The sequence below is a fragment of the Dromiciops gliroides genome, chromosome 2, assembly GCF_019393635.1.
Source record: "Dromiciops gliroides isolate mDroGli1 chromosome 2, mDroGli1.pri, whole genome shotgun sequence".
Lineage (NCBI taxonomy): Eukaryota > Metazoa > Chordata > Mammalia > Microbiotheria > Microbiotheriidae > Dromiciops > Dromiciops gliroides.
In genome coordinates, this window is record NC_057862.1 from 177940398 (window position 1) to 177953602 (window position 13205).

Consider the following 13205-nt stretch of genomic DNA (forward strand, 5'->3'; position numbering starts at 1 on the left):
ATCCCCAAAGTTTAGCAAAATGCCTGATACACTGTAAATGTTTAATCACTTGTTGATTAATTGATGGATTGATTGATTGATTGATGCTAAAAAATAAATGAAAAGGAATCCAGGAAGTAAAGATTTAAAAGTTCTGAATAGGGTCATAGATTTAGAGCTGAAAAAGACCTTAAAAGTCATTGAATTCAACACCTTCATTTTGCAGATAAATGAAAAGGGTTTAAGTGAATTGACCAGGATTGTAAAGCAAATAAAACATCTGAGGCAGGATTCAAATTCAGGTCTTCCCAACAACAAAAAGTCCTACTCTCTATCCACTTTGTCACCTAGCCACCTTGATTAGGATATACTTGACATTAGGGCAAAGAAATAATGGAGTGAAAGAATGTGATAGAGTGGAGAAAGGATTTAAAAGCCAGAACCAGTAGAGAATTACAGTGGAAATGAAACTCCAAAATAAGAAGGTTGTATTACATGAACGTTTTAGACGTTTTTCAGGTCTAAATTTCTGTTTCTACTCAGAGAAGGTAAATCTGTACTTTCTGAGAAAAAAATAACTACCTGTATTTAATAAATAATGAATAATGGATAGATAAGAATGATTCACACATACCACCAGGCTCATGGAACCTCTTACTGTTAGTAGGAGAAAGAGATATATTATAGTAGGTAGTAAATCCTTGCTGAGGTATACAAAGGCAGTCACATACAGGCCAAATGGGAAATGTACTACCTTACTGGAATGTGTGTTTGGGACTTCATGGAGAGCTGAGACTTAGCAAATGCATAAGCCTCAGCTAGCTTCTGTTAATTTTTATGGTTATAGGAGAAAAAACCTAGAAAAGATCTTAGGCACTAGGAAATTCTGGAGAGGAAACTAAAGGATGTAAAGAGTACCAGTCAGTGTTTGTTTTTTTTTCAATGTGGCTAATGTGAGTTGAAATTTTAGAAGAGAAAAGAATATATGGGAAGATAGTTTTGTATGGTAGTGATGGAAACTGTAGAAAGAACACTGGTCTTGGAATCAAGAGTTGACTTTGAATCCTAACTTCTACTCCACTAGCTAGATGCCCTTAAATAAGTCACTTCTCCTCACATTTGACTCAGGGCCTCCAGATTCCTCTCCTGTAAAATTAAATGGGTTAGGTTAGTTCATGGGTTCTTAATCTTTTTATGTTATGAACTGCTTTTTCAGTCTAGTAACCTCTTCTTAGAATAATGTCTTTAAATGCATAAAATAAAATATTTAGGACTACAAAGGAAGTCAATTACATTGAAATACAGTCATAAAAATATTTGAAAATTTCATGAACCCTAGGTTAAGAACCCTTGGTAATTCATGTCAAAGAACCTTTCTACTTCTAACATTGTCATCCTTTTTATGAGGTAAAATGGTATTGTAAATTCAATTCAATTCAGGTTATTGAAACATGACTTAAGAAACCTTTCTCACATTTTCTTAACATCATGTGGATACCTATAATGCATGTTGGCTGTTCATCATTTATCCCTTACTCTTATTTCATGACCATACCATCTTTCATTTATGTGTGTGTATGTGTGTTCATTCATGTATGTGTGTGGCGGGGAAGGGGTGATAGATGTCCCTCTCTGTCCCTGGCTCTCTCTCTTGTCCCAAATTGCACATCTGGGCACCAAGGGACCAGATGGAGCAAATGCTATAACAAGTGCCATCTCCCCAACCTTTTCTGCCAATTTCCCCTTCCCTTATAGATGGTATAGTGGATATAACTCTATCCTAGTTAAATCTAGTTAAAATCTAGCCTCAAGATACTTATTTGCTGGGGCAACTAGGTGGTGCAGTAGATAAAGCACCAACCCTAGATTCAGGAGGACCTGAGTTCAAATTTGGCCTCAGACATTTGACCCTTACTAGTTGTGTGACTCTGGGCAAGTTACTTAACCCTCATTGCCCTGCCAAAAAAAGACAAAAAAAGATACTTATTTGCTGTATGACACTGGACAGGTCACTTAACCTCTGTATGCCTCAGTTTCCTCAACTGTAAAGAGGAGATAATAGTAGCATCTAATTCTCAGAGTTGCTTCGAAGATCAAACGAGATGTTTGTAAAGCACCCGGCACACAGTAAGCACTAAACAAATGCTCATTTATTTCCTCCTTTTTTCTCCTAGCTGGACTGTGACTTCCCCAAACCCCTTTCTGCGGTAAGAAGCCCTAATCTCCATTTCAATCAGATCCTTAGGTGCATTCTCCCTTTCTTGATGGTCGGCCAGAAAACTCCATCTTAGCTTAAGTTAGTATACTAATTATTTATAGCATTAAGACCTTTTAATTCTACTTATAAGTCTGAGACTATGATATTCTTCTTGATCCTATGGATAGTTTGTAGTTCCTATCATTGCATTTTTCCATCATTGGAAGAAATAACCAAATAAATGATATGGCAGATGCACTGGAATATTTATTGGACTTAAAATACAGGTGTAACAGAGGACTGAGCATGAAGCCCAGTCTGTATGAGAGCATTCATTATGCTATGCTAATGCAATGCCCAAGTATATTTAAGGAGTATTATTTCCATACTGCTTGCCATAAGGAGACAAGACTTTTTAATTGTCTACTAAGCTAGAACCGGATTACATTCAAAAGTCACTGGCCAAAGGGAGGCTTTTTCTCCTCTTCTGTATGGCAAATACTTGAGCAAAGAAACTGAGTTGCCTTGGGACTCTGGGTTGGCACCTCGGCTCCTCTTCCACTTGGAGGCAGCATGAAGTGAAGAGCACATGTCCTTGCCTTTGCTTCTGTTTCTGACAATTCTTTCTTGTTTAAAGTGAAGGCAAATTGGAATTACCTATGACTTTTATGACCTTCAAAATTCCTTAATGGAGAGGCAGTCACCAAAGATTCAGGAGCTCCACCCAGCCCAGAAGGAAGACCCCAAGGAAAGACCTTCAAGAAGCAATCCATCACTGAGGTCTTGAGGAAAGACGTTGAGGACTGAATCCAGTGGTGGCTAAAGGAAGGACTCATCCAGTGAGAAATAAGGTCACATCTGGAAGTAACTTGGTAGGGCATATGTTTATAGCAACTGTGTTAAATTTGGAGAGTGAGGTGGTGGTATAATGAAGAGTATGCTTCAGGTACTGGGGTGGGGGAGGGGAAATGTACTTCTGTTTTATTATATCTTCAAAGTAAATTACCCTTTTAAAAAACTAATTGATAGGGGCAGCTAGCTGGCACAGTGGATAAAGCACTGGCCCTGGATTCAGGAGTACTTGAGTTCAAATCCAGCCTCAGACACTTGACATTTACTAGCTGTGTGACCCTGGGCAAGTCACTTAACCCCAATTGCCTCACCAAAAACAAAACAAAAGCTAATTGATGTTAATTGGTTAAATGGAACATTAGGTGGCTTAATTACTGCTGGCTAACAGTAAGGGAAAACACAATAGAATGGGGGTGTGAGCTGATAACACTGAAGAAAAATATTCCCAACTGTTATGGGGTACTTCTAGAACCCTGAGAGAGAGAGAGAGAGAGAGAGAGAGAGAGAGAGAGATGTAGCTGGCTTCCTTCTCAAAGAGTCAATCCAGATCCTCTCTACATCAGAACAATGGGCAAGAACTTGGGTTCTTCCAGAAGACTTGTGAATATAATCAGGAAAGTTTCATATCAAAAATCCAGAGTGCATTTTAATGTTCCAGGGCCTAAGGTGAGAATCAATGCCACTCCACTACCCTGTGGGTTGGTGTGTTTACTTTCTTCTTTGCAAAACTTAGAACTGAGTCCTGTAGTTTTATGGTCTTCTCTTCATATATCTATCTAACACTGCCTAGTTTTAGAGCACTGGGCTTGACATCAGGGAGACCTGAATCCTGATTTAGCCTCAGATACTTACTAGCTGTGTAATCTTGGGAAAGTCACTTCAATTATCTGGGACTCAGTTTCCTCAGATGTAAAATGATAGAGTTGGATTTGATGACCTCTAAATAAATGTATGCTTCTATGAAATATTCCTTTAGCTCCTCCCTGGCTAGTATTGTTCTTTAAATAAGAGTTGAACATGTTGCCTATTATTCATGATTGACATCTGGCTCCCTTGTATTCCTTCTAAAAACTGACATATACACCTTTAACTCTTGGATCACCAAGGCAACTACCTTTAGATGAATGACTTTCTATATTCAGGGCTTATTCCTTTCTGCAATGATTAAAACCATACACTTCACAATATCAACATAGCCTACACATTTCCCTTCTATCTCTTTCTGCTTCTCTTTCACATTGTTTCCATCTCCGTGTGTCTCTATCCACATCTCTGTCTCTATTTCTGCTTCTGTCTCTTTGTCTCCCTTTCTCTATATATGTTTGTACCTCTTTCAGACATATAGACAAACATAAACACACACACATGAATAAAGGCAGAAAAGGGGGGAAAGAAAAATGCCTGGACAAAACCATAAATCTAGTTATGACAGAGCACATATCAGGTATAACTGAAAGAATAGCAGTGGAGCAGGTGCCAAATATTTCACAGAAAGCAATAACCAGAAAGTGGATTGGGAACAAAACTTATTCATATATCTCTAAACCAAAACAGAGAACAGAGGTTTGAAAAGGGTGAACTTGAGATTTTATTGTAAGACGGTAAATGTAATTTTATAGGTCTCACAAAGACCTAGTGGGATGAGACTCATGACTGCAAACAAAAATTGAAGAATAAACCTTATTCAAGAAAAATACATCTGAGAGAAAGGCCAGAAGAATAGCAATGTCTGCCCAAAAAACCAAACACACGTATGTAAAAAAATCATAAGTCAGAGGGGCCAAGCACTGTGAAGATTTCTGAGAGGATTAAAAGCAAAAGCAACCATAGTAATCTCATGATGGGAGTATCCTATGAACTACCTGGCCAGATGAATGACATGAATAATGAGTTTCTGACAAAGATCACAAAAGTTATCTGATGACTAAATACAGGAATGATAGATTGCAGCTACTTGGATGTCTGCTGGAAATCTGATTCTACTTAAGCAGAACATTTGATAAATTCTTCAAGTTGAATAATTTTCAAGTTGAAATTGCTGACAATTGCATCAAATGAAATTGCTGACAATTTCATCTCCTAGAAAGTAGAGGAAATAATGGGAAATGTTACTCTGTACCCATTTCTGCCCAACAAGAAAGAATTACTTTAAGTCCAACTTAAAAGCCACTTCCTTCATGATACTTTCCACAATCCCCTAGTCTGTCCTCTTTCCTTTTGTTTCTCAGGTAGCATTTGGTTTACACCTCATTTATGCACTTATTATATGTAACATTACCTCATTTATGTATTTACTGTATGTAGCATTACCTCATTTATACAGTTACTGTATGTAGCATTACAATTATTTTGCTATGTTCCATTTTCCCTTACAAGACTGAAATGGACTGCTCTTACTAGGTGTCCATTTGATCCAAGGGATCTGGAGACCAGAAAATACCAGTCAAACATGGGCACTGAAGCCCTGTGTAAGTGAAAAGATTTTTAAAACTCACATTTAATAACACATTTAATAACTTAATAACACATCCACATGGTATTGTAAGGTTTACAAAATATTTCCTTTGTAAGTCTGTGAACAGGCAGTGCAAGTAACATTATCCCTATTTTATAGTTGAGGAAATTGAGGTTCTGAGAGGTAAACATGGTCATATAGTCACACAGTTAGCAAATGTCCGAAGCAGGATTTGAATCTAGTGGAACTTCAGCACCTACTACAGTGTGTGGTACATAATAACCACAAAATGAATATTTACTGATTGATCCATTGGGAAAAAGCAGAGAATGGGAGAGGTGCTAGGAGACTTTGAAGATGGACAGGTTTTTCCTAATTTTCAATAGGACAAATATGAGAGATTCTCAAAACTAGAGACCCCTGAGAATAAGTCTTTAATACTCCCCATAAGACAAAAGAACAAGAAGGAATCCAGGGAAGAGAAAAAAATCTTTGTAGTAATTATTGCTAATAAAGGTCTCACTTCCAAGACATACAAGGAATTGATTCAAATCCATAAGAATAAAAGCGATCCCCTAACTGATAAATGGTCAAAGAATATGAGCAAGCAGTTTTCTAAGTTAAAAAATTCAACCTGTAAAAATCCTCCAAATCATTAGTAATTAGAGAAATCCATATTAAAGGAACTCTGAGGTTCCACTTCAAATCCATCAGATATGCAAAGCTGACAAAAAAAGAAAATGACAAATATTGGAGAGGCAATTAGAAAATAGGAACATTAATACACTGCTGGTAAAACTATGAATGGGTGCCACTATTCTGTAAAGAAATTTGGAATTATGTTCCCACAGTTATTAAATTTGAATACTCTTTGATCTAGTGATAACACTACTAGGCTTAGAACCCAAAGAGAAAAAAATAGGATAAGTATCCAAATGTATAAAAATATTTACAGTGGTTCTTTCTGTGGTAGCAAAGAATTTACAACTAAGGCAGTACTTGTCAATGGGGAAATTACGTTATATGAACATGCTGTAATTATCATATGATAAGAAATTGATGAAGAGGATGATTTCAGAGAAACCTGGAAAGATACGTATGATCTGATGCAGAGTGAAGTAAGCAGAACTAGGAGAACAATGTATAATAACAATGTAAATAACAATGACACTGTAAAAAAAACCCATTTTTAAATTAATAATTCTGATCAATACCCGTAAGCAATCATGTTTGCAGAAGATCAAAAAGGAAGCATGCTTCATACCTGAAGAGGTAGCTAGGTGGTGCAGTGGATAGAGTGCTGGGTGCGGAGTCAGGAAGACTCATCTTCTTGAGTTCAAATCTAATCTCAGACACTCAGTAGCTAAGTGACCCTGGGCAAGTCACTTAACCCTGTTTACCTCAATTTCCTAATATAGAAAATGAACTGGAGAAGAAAATCTCAAACCACCCCAGTATCTTTATCCCAAATGAGGTCACGAAGAGTTGGACACAACTAAACAACACCAACACACCTCTTGAGAGAGAGGTGATGTACAAAATAGATAAGGTTTGGGGCATGGCCAAGTCAAGAATGTATTTGAATGACTACATATTTGTTATAAGTGGGGTTTTTTCCTCCACCTCACCATGGTGAGGTAGGATAGGAGGAAGAAAAAAATTTAATTGTAATTGAAAAAAAAGAAAATTTGATTTTAAAAAAGAAGCTGGGGGGCAGCTAGGTGGCACAGTGGATAGAGCACCGGCCCTGGAGTCAGGAGTACCTGAGTTCAAATGCGGCCTGAGACACTTAACACTTACTAGCTGTGTGACCTTGGGCAAGTCACTTAACCCCAATTGCCTCACTAAAAAAAAAAAAAGAAGAAGAAAAAGAAGCTGGGAGAACCAGCTCTCAACAAATCCCCTTAACAAATTTTAAATGCCACCTAACTACCTTCTCACCATTATACCCCCTGCTCCCCCCAAAATAAAAAAAATGAAAATAAAAACCCACTAAAAAGAGAGCTATTGTTACAATAGCTTCTGCCTATGGAGCCATGCTGTAATGATGTTCTGGAGCTCTGAGACTGCACTAACCCTGACACTTCCAGTTCTGGTACTTTTCCTACTTCAGTTACCCCCCTCACAGTCTCCTGGTATCCAAAGAAGTGGCCATATACCATTTTCCTTCTTCCCACCTGTTGAGGCTGAATTACTTAAGTAACTTACCAAGGCTAATAAGGCCAAGAGTCACTCCAGAGTGATTGCTAACCATGTTCAGACCATGGTCAGCAAGCATGGAGTCAGCCTTCTCATTAAAGACTAAGAAGCCCTTCTGATTATCCAGCCCTAACATTCAGCCTAAACTCAGGGGAGTCCTTGATATTCCCATCCCCTTGATGAACCAAAACCCTAAAGTATGATCCATGCCCTAGGGAGTTTCTGGGCACCCAACCAGAGTACTGGCTATTCTCTTTGGCTCTCCCCTCCAGTACCAGGCTATCCCTGACTCACATACTGGAATCCCTGAGCCATTTTTTCCCATTCACTCTTTCTTACTGAAAAAAAAAAATGAAAAGTATGTATGTTATGGAATGAGGGTGAGGGAGATCTGGGAGTTTACTTACTGACCACTTCCCAAGTGATGATGGAGGAAGAGTAAGTAGGATCACTAAGAGGGATAGGGTAATAGTGGTAGAAATTTGTCTACAGGCAGCTGCTCTAGGTGCTTTGGTTGGGTACGTGAGATATAAAGACATAGATATATAATACACGTGATATATCTGTTATATTGCCTATATGAATGATTTGAGAATGAGTGCTCTTAAAGAATGTGGCTTCTACACTTGCTTTCTGAGTCCATTTATAGTAGGGCACATTTTAGAGAGCAGTAGACTTCCCATCAGCCTTGCCCAGCTGTGGAGCTCCGATCCCAGCTCCTTCTTGTCTGGGTTTGCACGTCTCCTCATGGGGCTTGTGCAGCAGGTGGGAGGGTCACAGTGTGCCCTGATCTTTCTGTATGGTGCCACCTACAACTCTTCTCACTGTGCTCAGGCTGAGAACACAGAAATACATTGCTGAGTCTTGCAGCTGGGAGGCCACAATAGTGAAAGTGATGGATCTGTTTGTTTTCTGAAAGTTCACCAAATATCGATCTCTACTCGCATTTTCTTGGTTATAAGAATCTTGATGAATAAGGAAAATCATCTCCCCTCTGGGAAGCTGTTTATACCAGAACAGAGTATAATAACTTTCACTGGTGTCATACTTGCAGCTCAGTGTCACAGCCTCCCCCTCTTGTCCAGTCATTGCTGATTGTGGTTGAGTGACTTTCTTGCCTGCACTGTCTCCTACAGGAAAAGTAAGACAAATAAGGATTAGACATCTGACACTGCAAATAGAAACATTGTTAAAACATTTCAATTTAGGACTAGGGGAATCTGGTGAAAGAATCATAATTTTATTCCCATCTTCCCTCCCTCTATCAACAACTCTTGACAAATACAAACCATTGATTTTCCCTCCCACTCTTCATCCTCCAAGTCCCTAAACCTTGAAAGATAGCCCTGTCCCCACATCCAGGGTGAACCTTACCAATGAAGACAGATACCATAATTATCCACAGCAGAATGAAGGGCAACATGTTAGTCAAAATGTCTCTGGCTCTATCCTGAAGCTCAAGCCTTAACCTTACTCTCTGTATCTGACAGTTCCTCGAGTAGAGTCCCTGGGGCCCTCTGATGCTGCACATTCATAATAGGAAATGGGGTTTCTGGTTGGCACAAATTTACATGACTCATACCCCTAGATAGCCTAGGAGAATCTTACCCATCCTAATGCTCCACCTAGTCATATTGGCTTGCTTTGGGAATTGAATTCTATGTTGGATGTGTCAGTAAACATGAATACACTTTAATATTGAAGAGAAATAAGAGGAGATCATTAAATCAGCCATCAGATTCATTCAGCCAAGTACTCTAGAATAGGAATTGGGAAAAAGTAATAAAATACAATGCATTGTGAACTATTTCCCCCTTAAGATCCAATCCTCATTCAGCTCATGTATACCTTCTTGTCTTTTCTCAGAATTTAATATGACTTATAATTATATGTAATATAATTGTTTTAGAATTATGTATCATATATACTTATATATCACATATTGTATAATATAAATATATAATAATATGACTAATGATGATATCATTTATATAAGTATACCATGTGCTCTCCAAATATTATCTCATTTAATCTTCACAACTCTGGGAGATAGGTACTGTTATTTTCCCCATTTTATAGATAAGGAAACCAAGACTAGGCAAGGATAAGTGACTTGCCTATGGTCACACAGCTGGTAAGTGTCCATAACCAAATGTGAACTCAGATCTTCCTGACTCCAACAGAAGCACTCTTTCACTGTGCTACTTGTTCGCTTCCATAGGAGAAGTCAAATTTATTCCACCTGACCATATAGATTCCCGTAAGAATGGAATATATTTTATATTTAATAGGGCTGTATTTCTACCTAATGCTATGAAACAAAACATCCTTACTCTTGGAATCTTCTGAGTTGCCTATATTCTTTTTTTATGCAGGGCAATGAGGGTTAAGTGACTTCTCCAGGGTCACACAGGTAGTAAGTGTCAAGTGACTAAGGTTGGATTTGAACTCAGGTCCTCCTGAATCCAAAGCCAGTGCTTTATTCACTGTGCCACCTAGCTGGCCTGCGAGTTGCCTATATTCTTAATGAAAAGTATCAGGAAAAGTACATGGTATAAAAATGTTGACTTCCCACTTTTATTAGAACTTGTAGGAATTTTCCTTTGCAACACAGGGACAACATAGCAAACACCTGTGACCCAGGGCTCACATCTCCAGAGTGAGTGTGACAGCAGCACCAGCCAGAGGCTGTCCCTCAAGGTTGCAGGTGTCTGGATAAAACTTATCTCTACAGCACAAATGTCTGAGATTTTCTACATCAGGATTCTGGTGTGGGGAAAGCTGTGATAGTTATATTGAGCTCAGAAGTTAGTCTTCCATTCACTTTCTCTTTCTTAGGTAAATACAAGGACATGTTAGAGCCAGCTCAAACTGGCTCACTAGAGTTGATTGGAAAATTTACACCTCGGAAATGGGTAAATACTACAAATCAGGACTTGATTGTTTTGTTGGTTGTCTAGACTTAAAGCTATCATGAAAATGTTAATAATGCAAATTAAATTGAAAAGTGCATCATGGGTAACATTTTTTCAGGGAATTGGTTTTTAAACATTTAATGTACCACAATATAAATATATGTATATAAGTAAGAAAAGCACTTTTCCAGGGCTTTTTACAGAGTCCTGTAGTCCCAATTTAGACTGATAAGTATGAGAACAAAAATCAGTAATTGTAGGGTGATAATGACTGAGATCATGCCAAATCACTGGGACAAGCACTGTCAAAGGGCCTCAATGTGGGGTCAAAATAATGCGTCAAGTAAGAAGACTTAGCAATCCTTGTGTCCAGGATACATTTAAGATTCAAATGAAACATAGTGCTGAGGTGATAGCAAGGAAGAAGAGCTGAGGAGAAATGGAGCTGGAAATAAGCAGAGTTTTCTATAAATTTAGAATTTCCTGATCAGATTATTCTATGAATAGTTGGAAAGGAGACCCCATCAAGATAGGGACCTGTAGATAGATAGATAGATAGATAGATAGATAGATAGATAGATAGATAGATAGATAGATAGATAGATAGATAGATAGATAGATAGATAGATATAGCCCTTTCCCAAGAACTGTATTTCTGAACAGCTTCAAGGGAAGGAAGGGAAAGTTACAGAGGAGGGATGATGGCCCCAAGACCCTGAGAATAAAGTTACTGAAGTGGTGACTAAGGTCCCTACCCTGCAATGATACAGACTTGAAAGATGTTGAGCAAAGAGGTCACAGTCATTCTGTTCAGTGAATTACCATAAAAGCAATTTGAGTTCCCTGTTTTTTCTGTGTTCTACCTAACTATAGCTGCAGGGTGTGTATATGTGGGGAGGGGATGTTAAACTCAATTCCTTCAGTTTCCAGAGGGACCACAAGGTATTTCCTGTGAATATTTCCCCTGAGACACAGAGAAGGAGTAACCATGGAGTGAGTTGAGGCTCATATCCAAGTCATGAGACTCCTGTTTCCCTTGGATTTTTCCATGGTCCACTTCCCACTTTTAGTAACTACAGTGCTTCAGGGGTTCTGAAGCAGCAGCAGAGTTTGTCTGGAGTTTGTCCCGCTCCCCAGAGATGTCTCAGTATGGGGCTCTGTCTGAGGAGAAAGTGATGCTCTACTTCCCAAGCATGACTAACCTCAGGACCCCTCCTATAGCTCTCAGAGTGTGTGTTCTGCTGTGTCCCACATTTGGACAGATGCCTTCTTTAGGTGGAAGGAAGTTTCCTCCTTAATGTGATTTTCCTGAAAGCCATTGCTGTCTCCCTTCTGGTTTTCTGTTGTGGTTCTCAGAGGCAGCTTCAGGGCTTCATTGGGAAGCTCTTCACTGGATATACCAGAAAAGAAAAATAGAGTAACTGGTCTTATAAGTGCAGTTCAAAGTCAGTGGTGCCCCTTCAGCAAGCATGAGATGGTCTTCTGTCTGGGTCACTGAGTATCCATTGGGGTCCTTCCTAAAAGAGAAAAACAACAACAAATGGCTATGATAAGATTGGTTATTTACAGAACAATCTCCAAGAGGCTATTAGGTTAAAAAATGCTCAAGGTCTGACAAAAAGAAACTATGAACGTTTTGAGTGAAATGAAAGCTCACTGAACATCAACAATATCAAGGCACTGAACCTGGAACAAAGCTCAAGGCTAGTTGAGGGGAAAGGAGAATGTTGAGTTTTCCTCCTAGAGAGAGCTCAGAAAATCTTATTGTTCCAGCTTCAGGTTTTATTCAGCTCTTCAAAGGACTTGAAGGATAATGTTTTCAATCTTCTTTCTTCGCTGGAGTTTGTCACAGTTTTGAATGAAAAAATGTATTCAGAATTGCTCATCCTTTGTTCTTTTTTTGTTTTGTTTTGTTTTTGTTTTCTTTCTTTTTTTTTTCAGTGAGGCAATTGGGGTTAAGTGACTTGCCCAGGGTCACACAGCTAGTAAGTATTAAGTGTCTGAGGCCGGATTTGAACTCAGGTACTCCTGACTCCAGGGCCGGTGCTCTATCCACTGCGCCACCTAGCTGCCCCTTCATCCTTTGTTCTTGAAGAGGACCATGTGTTCAGAGTAGAACGAATCTGTGCCAATGACCTGACAAATCATGGCACATCTGTTGAAACTACCACCCTCTAGTGGACAAGACAGTGACTTGGTAAAAAGAGTCAACTGAACAGACATTAAGGATCAATTTAAGAATCAACAAGCTTTTATTAAGTACCTACTATGTGTCAGGCACTGTGATAAGTGCTGAGCACCCAAATACAAAGATAATTTGTATGCAAAGACCTGCTGTAGTTTCCTGAGTGTTTAAAAGATACATAAGGCATAGTCTCTGTCCTCATTCAGCTTACACTTTAAAGAAAGCATACCTGGCTTTCCCTGAGATTTTGTCCTATAGTCCCTTTTCTCAACTCAATTCTAGAAGCTGGAAGGAGTGGGGAGGAAATAAAGGTGGGCTTAGAGGTAGCAATAAGAGGTTGGGGTTCAGGGGGTTTGGTGTGTGTTTTCTTGGGGGGGAAGAAATTACTACAAAGTGAGAAACTGGAAAGACAAGAGTTGTATC

At 38.8% G+C, this 13205-nt stretch overlaps 1 gene segment (V, D, J or C); it reads right to left on the reverse strand.

Annotated features, from left to right (window-relative positions):
- Positions 1 to 8456: 8456 nt before the first annotated feature.
- Positions 8457 to 9217, reverse strand: LOC122738479. The segment is given in 2 exon segments: positions 8457 to 8812; positions 9157 to 9217. Coding segments are annotated over 2 exon segments (417 nt in total).
- Between the last annotated feature and the right edge of the window lie 3988 nt (positions 9218 to 13205).